Genomic DNA, 25,491 nt, shown 5'->3' with positions numbered 1-25,491 from the left:
CTGAAGAAGAGGGAGGATATTACAGGAAGGAAAGGAAGAGGAGAATCTGAATAGTAGAGGATATATGACAAATCCAGAAAAGACCAAGACACAGGAATGACACTAGAAGTGTGGAGGTGAAAAGCTTTAGAACTGAAATACGTTATAATTGCTGCAGAAGAAAATTGCCTTCCTCACTGCCAACACTATTTTAATAATAAGTAGTAGGTGTTAATAATGCTTAAGTTTTATAAGGTAAAATGATACAAAAATTGCCACTAGCATAAGAAAGGAAGACAATGCACAAAGCATATTGGCTGCAAATAATGAACAGCAACTTGCTGCTCATCTCTTCCTCTTTGCTCTGTGCCCTGCATCCACCTAATGTTCTCTTAGTCTTCCATTTTCCCCTTTCTTGGCTTTCTATCATTTTTCATGTCACCCTTGTCTGCTCAGAACAACCTCACAAAACAAGTTGGCAAGGCTTGCTTCTTCACATCACTCTTGGAGATCCATCTGCTCTGGGAAGCTTTCCAGCTGTAAGAACTCACTTAGTGATTTTTTTTTTTTTGCACTGTATCAACTTCTTTATTTGGATTGTGTGCTTCTCCAAGTGGGGACCCCATTAATCTCTGGCATATTTATCTTACCATGTAGTAATTTCCTCCTCACGTAGTCTAAGCAATAGCAACAGTCAAAAACAGAGGAAAGTCACACCTGTGACTCAGCCTTACACAGCAACAGGGAATACATGTACAGTGAGTGATTAGTAATTGACCATACTTCCCATGTGCAAAACCTCCGAACTTCCATTTATAAAACCTCCATTATAAAAGCAGAGGGACTCACCTGGATTTCCTCTTGCAATAGACGAGTAGATTATCAAATAGAAAGAACATTCTCTCTTGGATGTTCCCTGCTGAGATTTTTAACAAAGTCCCTTGGAGCAAGAGCTGTGTGCAGATATCTGTAAGATTTGATCCCTGAAACAGAAAAGAGATCGTTTATTTTTCACTTTCTGTGTGCACACAACGAAGCACTTTTACTAAAGCTCTGTTATTTTATCTGTACATCATTAAACTGCCAAATGATTGATGCACTTAGGAAGAGGAAATCCTCAATTTCTTATTGCAACTAAACACATCATGCCTTTTCTGGGTTACAAATACTTTTTTACAAATCCTCATACTCTGTGATAAATATTCCTTAGATCCAAGAGAGTTTTCCTTAGAAAAACCTTTCATTCTCAAAGCAGTTGTTTTGTGAGTCTCTCAAGACCATTAGTCTTCCATTCATATCCTAAGTATTCACTCAAAATATGACAAGTGATGGCTTTAGGAAAGCTTTATTAAAAAAAAAAAAAAAGTGGTATTTCTCTAACATTGTAGATCTAATTATGGCATAAGTCACTGTTAACCATCCCAATGGAAAATCATCTGAGTGGTGATCTCTCTCTCCAGCTCTTCTGTTAGAAGTACATGCAGCTGCTCTCCTTTCTAGAGCTCTAATGAACGCATGCAAGTCAGAAACGCAGCCATGAAAACCACAGGTCAGGTCTTGGACACTGTGCTAGGTGCAAGGCATCATATGCACTGAACTGCAGATATGCAAATAACTGAGCTTGATGCTCAAGCCATTCAATCACATGAGGATCCCTGCAAACTGAAAACCAAAGTGGATTACTCTAAACCATTCAATCCCCAAATTGTTATTCAGATTATTCCTAGGAAAAGTAATCAGATAGTCCTTCAGATGGGAGTTTTAGGGCCAATGCAGTTGGGCACAAATGAAAATCAACCATGGGATTGTCCTGGGTCACTATCAGAACATGCAAATTCCAAGTGTCTGCTCATTCTGAATGAGCACAGTTGAGAATCTGCTCTTCAGCTGCACCACTGACCAAACAAGATAGGTTTGACTAAACCCTAGGCACTCGTCCCTTAGTCTACTCTTACTTCAAAGGTACAAGATCATCATATCAGGAAAAAAAAAAAAAAAAAAAAAAAAGGTTTCTTTTCAGGAAAACACATGGAGACGTAAGAAACATTTACTACTCAGTCCTGGAACACTTAATATTTTTTGCATTTCTTTTTGAGTTGGAAGGAAGAATAATTTAGGGTAACAGTGTGGGTTCCCTCCCATGGTTGGCATGCAGATAAGGGAGTCAATCAGATAATGTGACCCACTGTCTTGAGTCTTACTGGAAAAGAGAACTGACTTTGGATTGCATGCCATTCATTATCAACAAAACTGCTTGATTTGCAAAGGTCCATTAACTTTAATATTCACAAATACCACAAAAGACTTGTAAAATGTAATTCACCCCACTTACAGAAACTGAAGACATCTCTCTGAACAGGCATGAAATCCAGATCTATCTAGAAAGTCACCCCAAAACGATTTGTTTGAATGATTTTAGACATTGTATCAGAGAATATTTTTCAGGAAGGCGCAGTCTGCTACCATTAAGCTATTCAGGGAAAATCACTGAATTGAAATCAGCCTTTCTAAATGTAATGCAGTCACTTTAAAGGTGTGAATAAAGTTTTAATGACATTGTTTTCTAAATCAACCCTTGCAAGCTGTGCTGTGTCTTGCTTTTAGTTAACAAGGAATCTGCTATTCTTTAAAGGCTGCCAACTACGGACATCAGTTTTGTGTATTCCACATACATGTATGTCTTTCTGTACTTTGGGGATGTACTTTAGTCATGCAGGAGCTAGTTCGACGCAATATTTCCATCTGCTGCCCTGGTATGTTTTTTATTTTTTAAATCCACCTATAGAAATACATATCCAGGAATGAGCACTTGTTAATTTGAAAATGACCTGCTGACCATGACTATCTACATGGGAATTCACTATATATCAGAAATATAACCCCAAAGCCAAGTAACACACACACAAATAGGAACAGAAACCAACCAACTGTATAACATAGAAGCATGTTCCCCACACGGTTTGCCCATGTAGAAATCAAGGCGTCATAGCACCTCAGCATCAAGTACTTAATTCACTAAAAGCCACACAGAGGAAGCAAAAGCAAGGAGCGCAGTGATATCAGTAATTGGACTTAATCTTTTACTGTCACAAGAATTACTAGGTAAAATTATCTGGCCTATTTTGTACAGGAAGTGAAAGCATATAAGTTGGTCCTCACCTTAAAATCTAAGAATCTTTATTTTTCCATCAGACCCATCATGATGGTATCTGAACATCGCTGATGCACTTCCTGTTTGCTGTTGGCCTAGCTACTTCCCATTTATACCAATCTGAGAGTTTTTTTCAATAGTAAGAAACAGAGCAGGAAGATTTATATTATGTTTTCAGAGACAAGAAAGGATTTCTCACCTTTCTAAGTAGGACCAAGCTGCAGGCAAAAAAAAGAAAACATCATAGCTGGTGGAATTGCAAATTACAGCCAATTATAAAACACTTGATCTGCCCAAGCGCTAACACATCTTACAACTCATGCTGTTCTGTGATGGGGGTTTTGCTTCCCTAAACATTTCAGACTGGGAGAATGTGTGGATTCTTCATGTAGCAATTCCGTAGTAAAAATAATTCACAAGGATTCATGAGGAGGAGCTCACCCCACAGAATAATCAACATGTAATTAACAGATTCTTCACTAACCATACAAAAACATTTTACAAAAAAGCTGGACTTCTCATGCATCCTCTACTTTTTTCCCCCTTTATTAAACTAATATTTGTTTCCCAGAAGGATTAACCAGAATCAAATTGGCCTGCCTAGACTACTCCATAAAATACAACTACAAGGATTCTGTGCATTCCAGAAGGATGAATCTGAGAGAGTTCATTTAGATGAATAAAACTCTGATCAAGCCGCGGGTCTTCAAAGGCTCCCCACGCTTGGCTTACTTTAACATGACCCATCATTATAATATGTTTCAGAAAGAGACTGATAGGATGATGTCAGCATATGATAGTGAGAATGGTTGTATTCGAGGGACAGACAGACTGGTAGGCAGAGATTTTGAAGGAAAAATGAGGAACCAAGGCAAATGCTCAAGAAAATAACTACTGCTCTTAGTGACGCTAGAGATGACCCTTGGGAGCAAGAAGAGACATGGCAGACGTCGAATGATGTTACGTTGTTCCTCATGTTGGAAATGTTGAGGGTGGCGCTGATGGCAATGGGATGAAGATAGGTCAGGGATGGTCCCACTGGGACAGTTGTAAGAAAGCATCTGGTCATAGAAACCAGTGAAACTGTGCTGGTTTGGTTAAACAGATACTCTAGGCAAGGTGGAGCCTGTTCCAAATTAAGCGAAAAAATTACTGCCAAGCTTCATGTTGGGCTGCTTGCATATTCCGCAGTCAGGATACCTCTCAGATAGTCATAAAGAACTTGGTCGTAAGTAAGCTGAAGTTTACTTCTTTTTGACAATTTCAATGGCTTGTACTAAAACTGCTGAAAGCTATGGGCCTTATCAGATTAGTACGTGGTAAATAACCACACATACAGGACATAAACATTTCAGAATCTAAAACCATGATAACAGAGAAAGAGATTTTCTATTTTCTAGGAGAGATTACCATCAGATGAACAGAAAATCTGAATGTGACATTTGCCTTATATACTTTCTCTAACAGACAGCTCTGTGGTTTGCATGGTTAAGTTAAAAATGTTTTTAATTCATCAGTTGCAACATTCCACAGGATAGGAGTTAGGAACCCTTCTCACAAACTGTGATATCCATCTGAAAGAACTGAAAACAGTTTTTTACTAACATACCACTTTGCACGAAAGTCTTAATTTGCAAGACTACGGCACTGTGGCAACCAAAAGATAAGACACTGCCATTCAGTTTCAAATTGCTTTATGGGCACAAAAGAAAAAATGTGATCGTGTTTAGTACTAGCCTACATCTATGTTATAAAGCTAGCTTGCCTCCTCTCAATATGCCACAAGGAGATTCAGTAACTTTCCACGGCTTACTACTAGTAGTCAAAAAAACACTTCTCCCTTTTTGAACTTTTGGAGTGAGTGACATAAGTGACTTTGTTACATATAAACAAATCTAAATGGATTTTCAGGCCCAGAATGTTGCTGTGAATTAGTACCCCATCTCCCACCCTCAACACTGCAATAAGTTTGATACCACTTCATTTATGACATCGTGGACACTTTCAGAGTCATGTTTCGAGCTCTAGAGCTCAAACCATGCCTCTTGCCTAGAGGACCCACAAGTTGCATTGAACCTGACATGGTTTTAGCTGCTTCTGGAAGTCCTGCTATATCAAATATTACATGACCTTTTTTGTTTGTTGAGCTTGCTATCCAAAAAATAAATACACAGCTGGATATCTGGGTTGCTCTCGTGTCTCTAGCTGGACGCCAAGAACATCCTTGAGAGAAAAAATGAGCAAGGTTTAAAATACATACGAAATACAGAAAAAACAACCCAAAAAAGATTTGTGGAGAGCACCCAAGACTCCAAACATGAGGAGGTTTATACGACCTCTAAAAATATGTCCTCAGCTGGCAATGATCAGCATCAATATTTTAAAAGTCAGTCTTGCTAAATGCCAATGCCAATCTCTTTATGACACTATTTAACACCACTGACTCCCTGTGGTACACCTCCCAGAGGCTTCCAACTCCACTGACTCAAGGGCCTCAAGTAAAGTCATCACAAAATAAGCTGCCAACCCTTTTGTGCATCATCCTGACTTCCCAGTATTTCTCCTGGGTGGCTCTTTTTTTCAGATTTCCTCTGTCCCCAAGCTTCGTATCTCAGTTATCTCCCTCTCTTTATTTTTCTCTCTTCCAGAGTACATGCTTCCACCTATACAGATACACCTACTGATAAACACATCACTATGAACACATCTATGAAAAACTTAACTGGAGTAAATACAAATATACTAGTTGCTTTCTAACTGAGCCTTTATCTTTTATACAGGAAATCTGTAGGAAGCCAACTTTCAAAGCTCCCACAAAAATGAAAGGCTTGTAGGAAAGAAAACAGAAGCTTGTGTTATTCAGACCACTCCTGATTTCATCTTCTAGTTTTGTCCTTCAAATGAAACCTGACCATTTGAAATTTCAGTCCTTGCCAGCTCTAGTACCTTTCTTTATTTCATGATCTGTTTCTTCTGCTACAATTTAGCAGCAGCAGCCTGCACTCCCCAAAATAAACATTGAATTCTAAACCTGTCAAAGTGATGCCACCCACAGCTTCTAGTGCATTTACACATCAGAAGTCCCTGTACACAGTATGAACCACCAAACTTCAGCCCACTAAACCATGCAGTAAATTGTCTCCAGAGGGCTTGCTAATCCTGCGTCATACCTCCCATCCTTCAATGTGGGACTGCAACTGTTCAAGGGCTTCCAGTTTCTCCATCTGTCGCTTGGTCTCGTTGATATTTGTGCAGACCATCTTCATTGCCTGCAATGCATTCTGGACAGCTGGGTGATCAGGATGCTTAGAGGGAGTCCTCTTAGCCAATTCCTTCAGAAAAAAATAAAAAATAAAAAAATTAGAAGTTGCATGTGGAAAGCAAACAGCATGAAAGTGCAGTCCTGCAGGAAAATGACAATAATGCAGTAGAATTAAAGAAAATTTGTGGGTACGTTACTGTAGATACTGTTCTCTGCTCTTCATGTGTACAGGGTTGCTGCTTAATAAGTTAGGGAATTACTTACATTAAATATATCAGATTAAAAGAGTTCAAGCCACATATGTTTTGCTGTATCATCACATACATTTGCTTCTAACGTGACCCGAGGCCAAATAAATTAAAATAAATTATTACATAAAAACCACACTGTCCACATCACACGTGCACTGGCCTGTTGACCTAGACATGGTCTTCATCCTATACCATTTCCAGTGATATACATCCAACGTTACACTGAAGCTGCGCTGGGCCCCATCATGAAGAACGTACGAAGAACGGGAAGACGTACGAGGAACGGCTGAGGGCACTGGGCCTGTTCAGCCTGGAGAAGAGGAGGCTGAGGGGAGACCTCATCGCAGTCTACAACTTCCTCGTAAGGGGGTGTCGAGAGGCAGGAGACCTTTTCTCCATTAACACCAGCGACACGACCCGCGGGAACGGGGTTAAGCTGAGGCAGGGGAAGTTTAGGCTTGACATCAGGAGGGGGTTCTTCACAGAGAGAGTGGTTGCACACTGGAACAGGCTCCCCAGGGAAGTAGTCACTGCACCGAGCCTGACTGAATTTAAGAAGAGATTGGACTGTGCGCTTAGTCACATGGTCTGAACTTTTGGGTAGACCTGTGCGGTGTCAAGAGTTGGACTTGATGATCCTTAAGGGTCCCTTCCAACTCAGCATATTCTATGATTCTATGATCTGATGAAGACTGTCCATAGCAAGTCTCGTTAAGAACAACCAGAGCTACGGAAGTTGGGTTTTGTGTGAGGAATAGCCTTACAGGAACACTGCTAGGCTGTATACACCGTACACAGTACTTACACAGACTGTCAGGTGTAGACTAATCCTGAAGGTGAAGCTTCAGGACCTAGTTGTATAAATCTATAAACAGCAAAAAATGCTACCAGATCCACCTCAAACCAGAAGGGCCCTCATAACAAGCCTCTTTCCCTTGACTACGGCGGGATCCCAACGTGACGCCACCCCTAACCCAGACTCCTCAGAGTACAGGTGTCCTCTAAGGGGAGGTGAGGAGCTGCCTCCGGCCCGGCACTGCCAGTCCCACTCACAGCTCTGCCCCATGAGGGTCAGCAGCAGCCTGCCCTGGCAGCCAAGAGGGCAAACCACATTTTGGGGTGTGTTAAACACAGCACGGCCAGCCGGGGAGCTTTTCCCACCACCATTCCTGTCAGTGCGGCCTCACTTCAATATTGTGTGCAGTTCTGGGCTCGATGGTATAAAAGGATGTTAAGGTGCTTGAAAAGCACCCAGATCAGGGTAACAGAGCTGGAAGGCATGCCCTATAAGAGAGCCTGAGGGCACCTGGGTAGTCTAACCTGAAGAAAAGAAACTGAGAGGTGAGCTTGCTGCTCTGCAACTTCCTGAGGAGGGGAAGCCGAGAGGTGCTGGTCTCTGCTCCCTGGTCACCACAGGACATGTGGAAATGGCACAAAGCTGTGCCTGGGGAGGCTTAGAGTGGACATTAAGAAGAATTTCTTTACCATGAGGGTATAACATACTTGGGTTTTTGGTCAGCCCTGAAGAGGTCAGGCAGTTGGATTAGATGATCTTTGAAGACCCCTTCCAACTGAACTATTCTATTCTATTTTATCCTATCTTAAACGTGCTTAAGAAAGGGCATGCCCCTTCCCCCAGTCGTATTGAGGAAGGGAGTTAGGGAGCTACTGGGTGGACAGCCAGAAGCCAGCCAAGGTCAATAACCACACTCAGGTAAGTGCCTATAGCTCTGGGTAGTCAGTCTGCATGTCCAGAAATCCCAGTGAAAGTCACTAGCTACAGGTGTCCCATGTTTGTTTGTTTTGTGTGTGTGTGTGTGTGTGAGGGATGTACCATGCTCATTTTATCAAGAAGAAAAGGAACACAAGAGTAAATTGTCCAAGAGCAAGCCACTTGCAGAACCAAGACTTTTTAGCGCTCAGTGCTTTTACCTCCAAGACAGGCACATGGCAAGTGGGGAGGGCTTCCCAAAAGGCAAACATGATGGCATGAGAAAGAGAAGTGCCAAGAGAACAGCAGGAGTTTAGCAAGGACTTCTCCTCACCTCTAGGAGGCTGTGGCATGTGTTTTGACTGGAGAGAGTAACAGAGAGATGAACAGCTTGTCTGCTCCCAAGGAGTTCATACGAGACTGCTTCACTTGACTCAACATGCAATATCCCATAAACACTGCCCGCTGAGGAACAACAGGATTAAAACTTGGGACCTGACAACATCTACCAGAGTTTGGCAAAAGGAGCAACCACTGTCAACTCACAATTAATCATTTTTTCAGACCAATGCTATTTTATAGTCATCCACGATTGGATAAAAATGCATTAACAAAACCTTAACTAAGGCTGGTAGTTCCCTCTTGATACATAATACCGTGTTTAACACCCACATTTTTACATTGCCTGGAATATTTCTCTTTCTCCCTATGTTATGTTTTGCCTCAACATGTTATTTGGTTGTTTTAAAGTCCCATGACTAAATGGCAAACTGCTGCTGAATTGCATCATTTTTCATGAGAGAGGAAAAGAGAGGTTGAAATGGTGCCTGCACAGTAGTGTGGTCTGAACAGAGCTGAACTGCCTCAGTCCAGAGCTCCCACAGCTAAGGACAAAGACAGCCAAACTGTTCCAGGTGGTATTCATCCAAGATTTGAGATTACAATCCCCAAATGTTTGTCATGGGCTCCGACAAGGTTTATTCTGTGGTCCTATTTGTCTTTGACTTCTCCACGTTGGCATGTCAACCTAAGCAAGCATCTCCTCACCACGCTGTTTTTTGCCATGTTGACATTCAAGATCTTTGTGCCATGCTGTCTTGCTTGACACTGACATACTCTGATTGCAGGTATGATCCTGAGTACAGCTGGGGCTTGCCTCCCCTGAGTTGGTAGCACAACTGTAATACAAGCTCTGCTCCTAAACTGGCTTCTGTCCTCACATGCCCTCTAGATCAACTCACCTGGTGCTTCTAGGGTGAAGGTACGTAGCCTGTGAGACAGCAGAGGGATGTGAGCTGAAGCTCAAGTCCTGCTGAAGCTTGCATTACCTTGTAGTAACTCCAATAGCTGCTAATCCAACCACTTAGCTAATCCAGACACTGTGCTGCTAAATCACGGATCTTTCTCTGTCCTAGTGTTGATTCATACATCAGCTCTACAAAGTTCTCCAGACAGAAGTCTCTTTTAGTGCGTGACAGGTTTGTGCATACCTGGCTGTACTTTTCTACTAGCAGGAATGTCTGCAGAATAAATCATTGGGACCGTGAGGTGCAGAATATTGTCTATATTAACTTCTCAGTTTGAAGAACGATCTAAACTCAAGTCTGCACCTTGAGATGAAACTATTCAGCTACTGAGACACCTGTAAGTAACACAAAAGACAGGTCTCCTGAGAATCCAGACACAACAATGGGAGGTACTCTCATACCTACCCAGACAGATCCTGGAGACAGAAAGGTCCAAATGAATGGGGGGTATGTCCGTGTTTGTCCAGTAAAATGCGACTATTCAATTCTTTGGATAGACTTGGCATTTTGAGAACTTATTCACAGCTGCAATTTCTCCTTCCTCTGTCCACTGACAGTGATTGAAAATTGCTGAAGGACGATGGAGGAGATGGGTTACGTGCTGACAACCAGGAATCCCACTAAGAGAGGAGTTAATGATCATAACTCTTGGATGATTTACAAAGTAACACATGCAGAAGAAAGGGAAGCTGCCTGCTACAACTGTCAGTCACTATTACAAATGTAATTCCCTGGGGAATTTCTCACCCCACTTTTGTTCAAAGTGAGGCCAGGGCAAGTAAGGAGAAGAGAGGGCGCCTTGGTGACACCAGCTTCTGTTTGCAGAACAGAGAACAACTTTTGCTACATGACTCTCATGAAAATCTTTGCTTGTAAGCAAAGAGAGACAGCTTGTGGCACACATCCATCTCCCTGGCTCCAGCAGCACAGTAGCCTGCTTTGATGCCCCAGACAACACCTTCTGTTGTGTCCTCATACTCTGCAGAACACCCCCCAGCTGCTCTGTGCCTCCTGATGCCTGAAAGCGGGGAAGATATGGGAGCAAGTGCCTACTTTCTGACCCACAGCATTTTATGCAGTGGCTGCTATTGCGAGGAAAATTAAGCTCTTTGACACTCATGAGTCTTTCCTCATTCTCCCTTTCCCCTATACCTTCCCCCCCCAGCCTCCCGACTTTGGGTAATGCTGTCTTGTCAAAGAAGGAAGGGCAGAAAGTGGCACCACAGCACCTTCCCCACCCCCACTAGCTGCCTGCAGCCCTGACCAAGAAGCATGAGAGGACGCTGGAAAAGGCAGGGAGAGGAGTGCTGGCTGGGCACTCGTCTGCCTCAACAGCAGCAGCAGCTGAAACAGTTGGAGCAGTGGAACTCCATTGGGGCAGGTATCTCGTTTGTCCCACCGCTACTCAGTCCTAAGCTGGGCAAGGAAGAGCCCTGCTGCTCTGCCACTGACAGCCCCTGAAAGAGCAGAGCCCGGCACTTCTGAAACACAGCCAGGGAGCTCTGGGTGCTTATTTACTCTAGTGACAGATTTATGATGTGTAAACTATGAGAGCATTTGCCAACATGTTGAAAGGCAGCTGAGAGAGAGACCAGATGGCAAACCTTGGGTATGATGGCCCTGTCTTCCATACAGCTCGTCTATATGGCTGTCTGGAAGGACTTTATGTATTGCAACTTGTGCACCACAAGGCCTAGGACATGAGGTTGCCGCCACTTGCAGAAATCTATTCCTTGCAAAGAGTGTCTTAAACTAATTCATAAAACATCTACCTTCTAGCTACAAAGTTGTTAATCCTTCAGACTAACTAGCAGTTGAGAACAGAAAAGCTGGTATTTTTCACAGCCTTTCTAATCTTCAGTGCTATCCTCTGACTTCTCTGTCTTGAAAAAAAAAAAAGTTGCAAACATATTCTGTATTATAAGCTTGAAAAAAAAGACTGTTCTTTAATAAACACAGATCAAAATGGGAACTGTCTCCTCTCAGCACAGCATTCTCTTTTTATTTCACAGCTTTTTCATAGCTGCCAAGTTTGAGGTTGTGCCACTCACAGCACCTACACACAGAGCCTGACTGCTTTTATGAGTGGAGTAACAGCACTCAGACATCCACAGCCAGCTGTAGTGTCCCTCTAAACAGCATGCAGAAAGGAAGGACAGGTAATCTACCTATCTACCCTAATCTACCCTATTTTCATTTAAAACTTTAGTCCTATCACCACAGCCCTACATAGAGTCCCTTCTCATCTTTCTGTAGGCCCCCTTTAAGTTCTGGAAAGCTTCTATAAGGTTTCCCTGAAGTCTGCTGTTCTCCCGACTGAACTTCCCAAGGTCTCTCAGCCTCTCTTCACAGCAGAGGTGCTCCAGCCCCCTGATCACCCTTGTGGCCCTCCTCTGGACCCACTCCAACAGCTCTACATGTCCTTATGCTGGGGGCTCCAGACCTGAATGCAGCACTGCAGGTGGGATTTCATGAGAGCAGAGGGGGAGAATCATCTCCCTTGACCTGAAAGTTTCCAGGAGGATCTGCTGAAGGATCTTGCCAGGCACAGAGGTGAGAATGACTGGGCTGTAGTTCCCCATGTCTTCTTTTCTTCCCTTTTTAAAAACTGGGGTTCCAGGAAGTGTGAACTTCAGACTGCCATGACTTCCCAAATGTGACAGATAGTGTCTTAGAAAGTTCATCTACCAGTACCCTCAGGACCTTTGGATGCATCTCATCAGGACCCATGAACTTGTGCACCTTCAGGTTCCTTAAATGCTCTTGCAGCTGATCTCCTCCTTCATTTTCCCAGCCCTGCCCTTGCCTTCTGCATTTGGGTGATGTGGTTAGAGCACCTGCCGGTAAAGGCTGAAGCAAAAAAGTCATTGAGTAGCTCAGCCTTCTCCATATCCTGGGTAACCACATCTCCTGTTTCCTTCAGGAGAGGACTCACAGTTTTCCTAATCTTCCTTTTATCACTGACATCGTTGTAGAAACCCTTCTTGTTGCCCTTGATCTATCAGACAGTGTCTTTTTATTCCTCTCAGGTTACCTGTCCCTGCTTCCATCCCGTGTTTCTTTTTTGTGTCTGAGTTTGGCCAGGAGCTCCTTGTTCATCCATGCAGGCATCCTTGCACTTTTGCATGATTTCCTCTCTGTAGGGATGCATCGCTCTTCAGCTTGGAGGAGGTGAGCCTTGAGTACTAACCAGCTTACTTCACCCCTATGTGTAGATGAACCTATGCAACAATTTCACATGCTTCCACATGACCAGGTTTGGATCCCTGGATAACAAATTGCACTTGGAAACAGATTCACAAAGGTGAAATTGGAAGCTACAATTTGTCAACTTATCCTCGGAAGAAACAGTGTAGAAGTAATAGATACATAGGTAAAGCTCTTGCATTTGGATTCTATGAGACTATTTGGCTTCTTAGTTCCATCCAGAAAGTCTAACAATCAGGAAATAAAACTATGAAGGAAAAGGCCCTGCTAGAGACTTAAATGCTGCCTTACTTCTTTTATTAACTGTACCAGAGAGAGAGGGAGAACTCTACAAAGAAATGCCAATCTCCAATTATGCAATGTAGTGAAAGGAATTCCAACTGAAGCATTTCAGTATCAGATACAGCTTTAAATAGCTGAAGGCTAAAAGAGTTCCAAACATGACAGAATCTAAATATAAAAGCTAAATCACATAAGAAATAAGACACATCAGCTGTTTGTGCATTTGTCATTTTACTAATTGTGCTTGATGCCCCAAAAAAGAAACAAAAAAACTCTGAGGAGAGACCTTAGCAACAAAAACATTGCACAGGAAGATGCAATAAGGTAGCAGGGGATGCTGAGCGAACGATGCAGGCTGGCAGAGGAAACTAGAGGTTTTTCAAATGTAAACACACTTTTAATACTTCCTAGCAGAAAGGATGTTATTCTGCTTAACTGATCTTTTTTTTTAAAAAAGAAGCCTGTGTCATCCTTTCACATGTCCTCCCTGTCACACAAAGATGTGTTTAAAAATGACACCTGAACATGTTTTGCAGTCAAAATTTAATTTCTGTAAGTCTCTATATTTTAAAAAACTCTATCTTCATACTTTTGAAGACACTCACACATGGCTTTAACATGAATTCTGTGCAGTGACTTAACACTGCAAATCATTGCTCGCCAGGCTGTGTCACTCTGCACTACAAACCAGTGCATGCATAAAACATGGTTTCATAGATACATCTGTTGGTAATTCAGTGAACACCTCAGGATTACAGAGATAACTAAGACACCATATTCCTTATCAATTCAAAAAGTCATGGTAATAAGCAGTTCAGTTCCAAACTGTGGGTAAAAAAAACATCACCAACACCAAAAACCACAACATGCATAAGAACACATTAACACCTTGCTGCAAAAATGTAGCTAGATTTTTTGTATTTGTGTTTTTCAGTTTACATGAATTAAAATGAATTTTGTACTTTAACCAACCAGAAAACAGATGCTACACAAGGCTCTGCATACCCATCAATCACAGCAGTTTTTATCCTGTGTGTTTTTTAAATTTACAATTTATGTCACTGCCTCTGCAAGGTAAAGACTAGACAGCAATAGATCACTAAAACTGATTACATTAGATGTGCCATCAAATCTTCAACATACGCTTAAAAATTAAAGTGAAACAAAAAGATGTTTTATATATATTAGCAGTTATTTGTGATTATATATAAAAAGCACTGAAGACAGAGTATGATTTATAAATTGGCAGTACTCCTGACAACTCTGTACGGTGTATATATAATTTTTAATGCTGTAACATTATGCTAAGAAGACTTGGATTTTAACCAGGCAATATTATGAATCTAAGAGCAACATCCCTCTTCTGAGGATTGACGGGGGAGCAAAGCCCCGAAGATTAAACGTACTCAATTAGGGCTAATTAGAAGATTTTGTTCCTTAAACATCGCTGAGAGGAATGCTGAGGGAGAAGAGGGGAGTGAGGGAGTTTTCTTCATTCTGTTCTGTGTCCCCAGCACTGGCTTCCCATCTCTGCCTTTCACTGCATTTGTTCAGACCTGTGTAGACCTCACTGCTGGGTTCTCCCCTACAAGAGGGCTCTGAGCCTGGACGCTCAGCTTTCTCCTCCAGGTTTTTCTTTTCCTCTTAGGGCCAATGAGTCTTCCGTCACATGAAGCAACACATAATAACTGCCCTAAATCCTCCACAGAGTTGCATGTATTATGAGATATTTTTAAAGTATCAAGTGTAATGTGCATTTCTGGCTGGAGACTTAGCAATTCCTTAAGAGAACAAACATCAACTAAGAAACAAGCTCTGTGACATGCACTAGGCTATCAGGAGCCTGTAGGGGTGCGGCCATCATGTGCTTCACATTCCTCGCATGTTGGGAGGAAGAAGACAGAAATGACTGTTCCTAATCCCTACCCCCAGTGGTGTGATTAACTCATGATCACTCTTCCCCTAGGGTTTTCTTCTTGCTGACATAAACGCTCTTTATTAGGGGGAAAAGGCTATTTCTGTTCAGAGATTGGTTTACACAACAGCTGCTTCTACTCTTAAGACGTATAGTTACCGCTAATTAATACAGAGTCATACAATTATTATCAGTGAGACAGAGCTGCCTTAATCCAAGACGTTCTGCTAGAAATATTTACTCAGCAAGCTCTGCAGCGTACACATCCGCAATGGAGTTTTAAGTCACTCGCACCGTATATGCTCCCAAGTTCTGTCCATCTGTTTGTCTTTTCTGCTTACCGAATTGTAATGCCCATCACAGCAAGTACAGCTCCATTTCGTTCAAGCCTACTCAAAGGCTCTTTTCTCACCTTTAAGGAAAATTTATAATGTATCTCATTGATAACAGACAAACATTCAGAGCTCCAACACACCCAAAAAGACTTCAAATCCTCTGCTAAGTGTGACATCAAGGGAAAGAAGTGGGAGATAGATACATTAGGGAGGGCTTGGACTGGGGATAAAACTAATTTACTGACCAACAAGTTTGTGCTAATTCTCTTCTCAGGCTGCCTGGAGCAGACAAAAACTGTACTAGGGAACAAATATTATCATTTCTTCTCTGATTGCACAGGGATTGTGAAACACCATGGTGAGTTCTGAGTCCCACGCTTCAAACCAAAGACAAGGCTTGCAAACTGACTTCCAAGGAAGGCAACCAAAATTTGAAAACTGTTTAGTCAGATGCTCCAAAGTTGCTGTGTTTGGTGCACAGAAAAAGAAACTGGAAAAAAAAAATAAAAATTGAGCTTTATCAATCACCATCACCTGAATGATCATTTTGTCTCCTTAATTTTTTGGTTAAAAAAATTAAAAAGTTTGGTCAGAGGATGAGAAAACGTAAGATCAGTTACAAGATTCCATACTTTACATTGGAAATAACTGGTAAGATTTGTTTAAGTTGTATCTGCACTTAGAGATATTCCAGTATGCTATTCCTAATTAAGTAACCCAGATCAATTTCACGTGAGATCCTATTATTCTGGAATAACAACACTCACATATTGAATTAATCAAAAATAGTTATCACATTTTAAAAGTGCCTTTCCCTATTATTTATGGCTGGCTTTCAAACATATAAGTCTGAGTTACTACATTCATATCATCTTAATCAAACCTAACTAATTAGCAATCCTAAATGATTATACTATAACAAGGTCATTTCAAAGTTATCAGAAAATCTGGATGTTCATAAATTCTTATTAAAAACACAAATAGAGAAGTAGGATAACATGATGATTTTTCTAATCAGCTGGAATACATAGTATCTGTTTGCCCTGGGAATTAGATAAAATAAGATCCAATTCCCATGAATACAAAACTGCTATTTCAGGAGCAATAACTGCAGTTCAGTGGCAAGGGGAGAACAAATGCTTAATTTGAGGGTTGTGTTATTTTTAAATCTAATTTTTTTTTTTTTGATTGGTGAGTTGCATTTTCCTGGTCAGCACTAACAGAAACCAGCCCTCCCCTTATCTTAGCTTTCTTCATGTCTGAAACAGTCATGTCCACGGTGGTAATTTTGTGCCAGCAAGCATCAGACAAGTCTCGAATGGGACACAGTTCATTGACCATGAGCTCACTAGTTTGAGGATCAGCATCAGTTAGATGTTCTAATGATCACAGATATTGCCGGAGCTGAATACCCCCTAGTAATGGCATAACCTCACTAACTGAGGCAGATTTGTTGCTTAACAGAAACTAAATTCCCTTCAGCTTTTACTTGAAATTTTTATGTCCTGCCCAGGAAATTATAAGTAGCAAACTGTGTGATTTATATCAGCCTGTATACATAAAGAAATCTCTAGAAAAATTGAATGCAACATTAAAGACCCATTATTGCAGCTTTCCCTGTTCACTCCCTTTGTAGCTCTTTGCTCTATGCATGTGTGTGGTTCTGAGAGAACAGCAACAGATCCAAACACCCGTGCCCCCATCCCACAAGGCAGGCACAGTGTAGGCATCAAAGGCAAATTTAACTTCATTCTACCCTATTGTGGCTGCAAGCGAAGAGACGCTGCTTAGTCTTAGCCTTCCTGGTGGTATTTTTGGCTTTCAAAGAAATGAGGTTTGTGCTTGCTGGCTTCTTTACATACACAACTGTGTACATGTGAGAAAGTAAAAACCACACACCTTATTTCCATAGGCCAACATTTGTTCCCCAGAGCACAATGCCTTCAGTTACCATTGTACTTGGAAAGACCACAGTTCAGAGAAACTTATTTTAGGCTTTTGATCACTCCCTCTTTGCAAAGCAAACTCTTAAAGAAGAGCAAGCAAGACCGTTCATTCATAGCTCTTCCAATCACTGACACAGAACCTCATACTTTTTGAAAGATTTGTCCTATAATAGTAGAGGAACAGGAAAGTTTAAGTTGAAGAATACCAAAAAGTCACTGCATCGATTATACTACTACCCTGTAATCAAAAGTGTGCATCTCCTCTGGCATTTGAGTGACAGAGTATCTCTCACTCATTTCTGAGTAAAATCCCTGAAATTTCAGGATTTTTTTTAATATTGGCAGTTTCTGACATTCTAATATTTTGATGGGCTTTTAAAACAGAATAGAGATTTTGATTTGCAAGTCAAACTTCTGTCTGTAGCTAAGAAGTCAGATTATTCAAACTGACAGAGATCTACGACTCAAATACATTTTCCAAAAAAGCTTAGAAATTAAGCAAGTCTAATTAGCAACAGGTGATTTGGCAACAGGTGGTCAGAACCAGTGCAGAAAACCACATTGGCTTCAGCTTATCAAAAAGGTCACAGAGCAGAATAAGAGAAACACAGCACATTAACAGTGATATTCTGGTTCAAAAAGATTGAGAAGTACTGAGATAAAACTGCTCAAAGATCACTGAAGATGAACATAGCAAAGGTACAGCAGATTTTGACCATTCTGGCTCTATGAAGATGTCTCCAGCGTGGAACCAGTAACGAGGTGAACGAACCTGGCCCGCAGGCTCTGTACCTAACCTGATTTCCTTTTATGATAAGATCACCCGTATGGTGGACCAAGGGAAACCAGCTGATGTGATTTTTTTGGACTTCAGCAAGGCTTTTGACACGGTTTCCCATAGGATCCTACTGGACAAAATGTCCACCATACAGCTAAATAAAAACATCATACGATGGGTGAGCAATTGGCTAACGGGCAGGGCCCAAAGGGTTATGGTAAATGGGGCTGCGTCAGGCTGGCGGGCGGTCACCAGTGGGGTCCCTCAAGGCTCCATTTTAGGGCCGGTACTTTTCAATATTTTTATAAACGATCTGGATGTAGGAATAGAAGGCATTTTGAGCAAGTTTGCTGATGACACCAAACTTGGAGGAGTTGTGGACTCTGTTGAGGGTGGAAAGGCCTTGCAGAGGGATCTGGATAGGTTGGAGAGCTGGGCGATCGCCAACCGCATGAAGTTCAATAAGAGCAAGTGCCGGGTCCTGCACCTGGGACGGGGAAACCCTGGCTGCACGTACAGACTGGGCGATGAGACGCTGGAGAGCAGCCTAGAAGAGAGGGATCTGGGGGTCGTGGTAGACAGCAAGTTGAATATGAGCCAGCAGTGTGCCCTGGCAGCCAGGAGGGCCAACCGTGTCCTGGGGTGCATCAAGCACGGCATCGCTAGTAGGTCGAGGGAGGTGATTGTCCCGCTCTACTCTGCGCTGGTGAGGCCTCACCTCGAGTACTGTGTGCAGTTCTGGGCACCACAGTATAAAAAGGACATGAAACTGTTGGAGAGTGTCCAGAGGAGGGCTACGAAGATGGTGAAAGGCCTGGAGGGGAAGACGTACGAGGAACGGCTGAGGGCACTGGGCCTGTTCAGCCTGGAGAAGAGGAGGCTGAGGGGAGACCTCATCGCAGTCTACAACTTCCTCGTAAGGGGGTGTCGAGAGGCAGGAGACCTTTTCTCCATTAACACCAGAGACAGGACCCGCGGGAACGGGGTTAAGCTGAGGCAGGGGAAATTTAGGCTTGACATAAGGAGGGGGTTCTTCACAGAGAGGGTGGTTGCACGCTGGAACAGGCTCCCCAGGGAAGTGGTCACTGCACCGAGCCTGACTGAATTTAAGAAGAGATTGGACTGTGCACTTAGTCACATGGTCTGAACTTTTGGGTAGACCTGTGCGGTGTCAAGAGTTGGACTTGATGATCCTTAAGGGTCCCTTCCAACTCAGGATATTCTATGATTCTATGATTCTATGATTCCCTTCATACAAAGGGTAACTGTGACAGGAAATCTGCAGGAAGTTAACGCTTCATCTTTCAGTAGCAGCACAAACGTAGAGATCAGTTCAAAAGTAAAAATACAGGCACTGCTTCCTCTGACTGAAGATTCTTAGAAAATAAGAAAGGGATCTCTGCAAAGAACCAAGACAATCTTATATTTTCACATCTTTAACATGCTGGTAGATAGCAATCAGTGAACACACCTCATATTGAAAATGAGAAAACACTACCAAAATATTAGGTCAGGAATGCACACCTCAAGGTCTGCACATCCCCCCTTCCAGTCACCATATCAGATGCTGCAGGAGCTCTCTTTTTGTGCAGATCAATGTTGCTCACAGTCATCAAACAGACCCACAGACTCAACAGCTACCAAATTCTCTCCATAATAACCCCAAATAAACAAATACACTGGACTTAAGCTGAGGCATCATTACATTTTCAATTAACCCTATATAACCACTCTTCTCTGAAGATAAATCAGAGCTGGAGCCACTTATGTGCTTCCTTAATCTAGACACCTTTGCCTCATCTTGACTATTATTAATACTCTGAGAGAAATGCCTGCAGCAGTCCCTCACATCAGCTTCTCCTATGTGCCTAATAGCAGGGGAAAAGAAACAAAGAAACCACGTCCAGTCATTTAAAACTGTAAGAGCAATCTGCACTCCAATGGATTGACTGGACTGATAAACTGTCCATATACACGTAAATCTCAGTAACAGGTCCACAAGACATGGTACATGAACACCTGCTGTAAGATGGGTTTGTACTGTATAGACCAAAAAAATGATTCCACTTGTAGGAAGGACGTATTTTGAAAATCTACCTCTTGAAAGTTCCAATTGGATGGAGGGAAATAATTTAAATATTAAGAAGGTGAAACAGAACTCTAATAAAAGGGAAATACATCACTATTGAACTAACCAACTTGTACCTATGAAAGCCCTTATTCAATCTGAACTTTGGGTTCTTTGATCACAGGAAGGTCTATGCTACACCGGGCCTGATGGCACCGGATGGGATGCGCCTCTCTCGGAGAGGGGTAAGGATCTTTGGTCAGGAGTTGGCAGGGCTGATAGATAGGGCTTTAAACTAGAGTTGAAGGGGGAAGGGGCTAAAACCAGGCACGCCGGTGAAGACCTAAGGGATGGTATGCTAGAATCAGAGGGGCTGTGTGCCAGTGAGGTCCTTCGGTTAGATCCACAAGGTGCTGAGTGTAAGGAGACGCACCTGAAATGCTTCTACACGAACGCACGCAGTATGAGGAATAAAATGGATGAGCTAGAAGTACTGGCCCAGTCCCGCAACTACGACATCATCAGCATAAGCGAAACCTGGTGGGATGAGTCCTGTGACTGGGGTGTTGCGATAGATGGTTACAGGCTCTTCAGGAGGGACAGGCAGGGTAGGCGAGGTGGTGGGGTGGCGATGTATGTGAAGCAGGGGCTGGACTGTGTGGAACTTCAGGTCGGCGATGGCAAAGTTGAGAGCCTCTGGGTAAGGATCAAGGGACGAACGAATAAAGGGGATGTCATTGTGGGAGTCTATTACAGACCGCCTGGCCAGGACCCCTTAACGGGGTTAAGCTGAGGCAGGGGAAATTTAGGCTTGACATCAGGAGGGGGTTCTTCACAGAGAGGGTGGTTGCACGCTGGAACAGGCTCCCCAGGGAAGTGGTCACTGCACCGAGCCTGACTGAATTTAAGAAGAGATTGGACTGTGCACTTAGTCACATGGTCTGAACTTTTGGGTAGACCTGTGCGGTGTCAAGAGTTGGACTTGATGATCCTTAAGGGTCCCTTCCAACTCAGCATATTCTATGATTCTATGAATTTACAAGCACAGCACTGCAATAATTTTACACAACATACACTTGATTCACGTGGTCAGCCTGTGACTAAGAACACTAACTCATCACAGAATTGTTTTCTTCCACAATTAAAGGACCTTTCTTCTGAGATAAAAGGTAGTTGCTTCTTGTATTTTTTTATTACTTAACTTTATCTTAGTAAATATAATGTCACTCTAAGAATGACACCCTTGAAAATTCATGGCTTTTAGCCAAAGAGTAGCTGCAAGGCCAATGGTGTTGCAAGCTCTCCCAGAAACCACTTTCTCTTTTTCCTTCTCCCCACCAGGCGTGTGACCCAGCCCTGACCTGGAGGATGAGAAGCAAGTTAGTTCTCTGTAGGTCTCTCATTCTTCAGCTCCTACACTAAGACTGCTAGCAAGGGGGACAGTTAGTGCCAATTGCAGTAGTCATTTCTGCAATGCCACCTGTCCATTGGGAACTTGTCTGAGACAACCAAACAGGTTTCAAACAAGCCTCCAAACAGCTGTCAGATGATAAAGAATTTTGATCATTACTGACCTGAAAACACTCAAACTAGAGACCTAGTGATGAAAGATGTCTCCTGTTTCCAGTCCCCAGAGCCGTAGAGTTCCTCAGAATACTGATACAATTCTGTTTGAACACAGCTTTTCAGGAAGTGGTTAAAACAGCACTCAAGTCTTAACAAACATCAGAAGAGATCTGAAGTCAAAAGACATTAGCTAGACAGTAAGTCACCCTGTCTGGTCTACTCACACCATTACAACTTTAACAGCCTGGCAGCATCAGCCAGCTTTTTGACTGTACCCACAAAAAGCCATGTTCTGCAAAGAGCATCCAGCTTTTGGAAGTACGTGCCAGGCAGGTAGTAGTGACAGCAGAATCCATGGCTAAAAAGTTGCAAAAATCACGCCAACAGTAAAACAACAAGCTAGAGAAATTCTTTTGTTGGTTTACCTTGAGCAGAAGTGGATACTTGCAAATTCGCTGAATTGGCGTCAGCAGATAACCCTCCAGTGGAATGTCTGTTGTCTTTCTGCCTCCCAAAAGCATGCAACTCTATAATCAAAAAAAGGAAACAAATGTTAACCCAGACACAACACTTTCACATGCTCTTTGACATGATTTTCTGTTTCTATAATACATACTATGGTCACAAAGAACTTTGCCATCCTAAGATAAAGGAAATGAGACTTCATTCACCACTGAAATATGGCCATCAAGTTAAGCCTGATTCTCTGTGAATCAGCAAAATAAATATCTCTGTGGATAACAGTGGCTGTATAGAAAGGTCTCTTAAAGGAATACTAAACAGCTGGTGACTCAGAAAAAAAGTGTCATAATACCATGACAATCAGCAAAACCTAGATGCACCATTACCTAAAGGAATCCAACCTACCCCCACAATCAACACGGCCATTTGTCTTCATGCACTATCCAAAGTTTGCACTATTGGTCCAGAAAAGTCAAAGGCTAAAATAAAACATACTAACTAGGAATCATGTAATTAACTCTTGGCCAGTCTCTGCATCTGAAGGAAATCAAATATAGCTCTGAAATAAGTGAGTCATCTGCATCACATCCACCAATTCTCTGGCAAAACATTATGTCTAACCCCAGCTGGACAAACAGCATGGGCTAAACACTGCAAATGTAGCTCTGAACCAGTCACAGTGCATGATGCTGCTTGCCCAGCAAAGAAGTTACAGGACTTGAGGGCAAAGCTGCTACATGGAAAGGAGAACGCTGATGCAAGAGATGATTAAATTTAAGGAAACCAGATTTCAGTAATTCTAATGCTCAAAAAAAAAAAAAAAAATCCACTGTTTCAACATTAATTATTCTCGTAGCCCTGTGCTTTCCAGACAAAGGTGAAGGGCATTTCTGTACCCAGGACAGTGACTACTCTTCCAGCATTGCTTGAATATAGCAAGAAAGGTGACAATATAAAACCTTAAGAAATATTGGACCAATGCACAAAAGAAACAGAAATCCAAACAGCTTTTAGGTTAAGAAACAGATGCAGCAACTGAGCAACCCTCGCAATACTCATATAAGTTCTCACACCTTTGGGGGGGCATTCTGGGAAAATCATTTCACAGACAAATTTGTGCACCACTACAAGAGATGTTTAATTTCTTAGTAGATTATGGAAATTCTCAGGGCTGCCATGGAATTTAAGAACTGAGTATGACATAGGAGAACCTACAGTCCCTCACCTGTCTTTATTTCTTCACAATAATCTGTAATCTCTGTGATAAACAATCACAGACCTATTGTAAACTTTTTATGCATTTCCCTGAAGATGCTGGTATTGCATGCTGCCAGAGGTAGGCAGCTGACTCAGATTTCAAATCTATCTGAGAGAACCTAGTCCTACATTTCTATGTTTGGCCATGAATCTGGACAACTTTGCTCCAAAAATCATCCCAGTTGCAAACCTGCCCTGTCAACAGAAGCTGAAGTTTAAATCAATTTCAGCCAAGATGTGCTTGCTTTGGGGCATCACTGATGACATTTTCCCCTGTGAAATGTGTGCTATGGCTCAGACACACTCTAATATAGTGGGTTTTTGGCTGTAGTTCAATAATTCTCTTCTTCAAGAAGTGTTCATAGACATCCTACATAAATCTCATCACTCCTAAGTGGTATTTTTACAGACAGTTGTCTGTAAAATAACCCTTCCCCAGGGCTATTCTAGATCTGTGGCGTTGGCTACCAGCTCACAATGCTCCCTGTCCAATTTTCCAAGTCTCGGGTGATTCAGTCCTTCCCGTCTCTCCTTTCAGCCCTCCCTCTAGCTCTGGGCTCAAAACTGCCCTTTAACACTTACTGATTTTTCAAACACACTCCCACATTCTGCATTTCAGCAGCTACGAGGGGGCAATCGGGCCAAATCCATACTCACAAGCAAAGCTTTGTATTTTAATGCAGCTTTCTCTGCATGGTGGCATTATAGCATCGGCTTTAGGAGGGAGTGGATAGGAGACTGAAGGCCTGGAAGAAATTACAACAGCCACAACAAAGAAAATACTTCTGCATAACCTCTCCTCCCATAGTTACTGTTATTTTAAAATTCTCTTGGATTCAGGTGCTGCTGCAAGCCACAGCAGACAGTGTGACATATTTAATGTGCTTCATAATTAGTTTGCCAGCTGCTGCCGGCAACAGAGATGAGAGGTTTTCGCCAATCCAGTGGAAATGCAGAGAACACTCTGGATGCTGGGAAGGATGGTGTTTATATTCACCTTCATTGCTCCTCTTTCTTGTTATTTTTCCTCAACAGAAGCATCCAGAGGAGTCCATGGACAGGAATGGCTCATTTGAAGACTCAAACTAATGGTTTAATGGTGTTCATTAAACTCAGATATGATAAAGAGATTCCAAATACCCAATAGCAATCATGTTCCTGCCCCTCCCTCCAAGGCCTGTATTTTGTGGCTAAAATAATGCTCTGCTTGTGACAGGCATCTATGCAGAAGTTTTCTTCTGCTGTACTGTATTAGGAAAGAGAAAGCCTTCAGCAGAAAGGAAAAAACAAGAGCAGAAAGAAGAGCAGACGGTCCATTGCAAAGACAGCCTTTCTTTATCTGCACAGCATTCACTAAGACAGTAAACTAGCATGCTGAATTGGTCCCTCATCTACACACCATCCCCATTCCAAATGCCTTCCATCCATGGGTAGGAAAACGAGACATCTAAAATCAAGGAGAATTGGGGTGGATGTTGGGAGGAGAAATAAGGAAGGAATAAAAAAAAAAAAAAAAAAAAAGAAATAAGAAACCTCAGTGTCGTGGTTTAACCCAGCCAGCAGCTAAACACCACACAACCGTTCGCTCACGCTCACCCTCCCCCCTCCCTCTCTGGGACGGGGGAGAGAAATGGAAAGTGAAGCCCATGAGTTGAGATAAAGACAGTTTAATAAGACAGGAAGGAAAATAATAATATTATACAAATATATAAAATAATAATACCAGCTACTAGGAAGAAAATTAACTCTGTTCTAACTGAAACCAGGACACTCACAGTCAGAAGGTGCTGTCTGGAGGTTGTTTCTCCTCCCAGCCCAGCATCCAAAGAAGGCTGTAGGCCACACTCCCTTCCCAACATAGATACTAACACATCATGGGTTGGATGAGGAATTGGGTCATTTTTGAAACAAGCAGCAACGACACCACCAAAAGAATTCATCCAGCCTATGTTTCATGCCCACAACTGAGCTCCCAGGGAAAATAGTGTCAGAAGCGGGCCACATGTTTCTAGTA

At 42.3% G+C, this 25,491-nt stretch overlaps 1 protein-coding gene across 4 annotated transcripts in view; it reads right to left on the bottom strand.

Moving 5' to 3' along the window:
- Positions 1-25,491, bottom strand: part of PREX1 (phosphatidylinositol-3,4,5-trisphosphate dependent Rac exchange factor 1) — a 176,386-nt gene that overhangs the window by 67,001 nt on the left and 83,894 nt on the right. For all 4 annotated transcript variants that reach the window (XM_068701013.1, XM_068701012.1, XM_068701011.1 and 1 more), the window contains 3 exons: positions 22,184-22,285; positions 6,301-6,462; positions 829-962 (listed from right to left, as the gene is read on the bottom strand). In XM_068701013.1, the coding sequence (XP_068557114.1) occupies positions 829-962; positions 6,301-6,462; positions 22,184-22,285 (398 nt within the window). The remainder of the gene's footprint in view (positions 1-828; positions 963-6,300; positions 6,463-22,183; positions 22,286-25,491) is intronic.

The sequence above is a fragment of the Anas acuta genome, chromosome 16 (genome assembly GCF_963932015.1).
Source record: "Anas acuta chromosome 16, bAnaAcu1.1, whole genome shotgun sequence".
Classification (NCBI taxonomy): domain Eukaryota; kingdom Metazoa; phylum Chordata; class Aves; order Anseriformes; family Anatidae; genus Anas; species Anas acuta.
The sequence above is the reverse complement of the archived record's forward strand: the minus strand, read 5'-3'. Positions and strand labels throughout refer to the sequence as shown.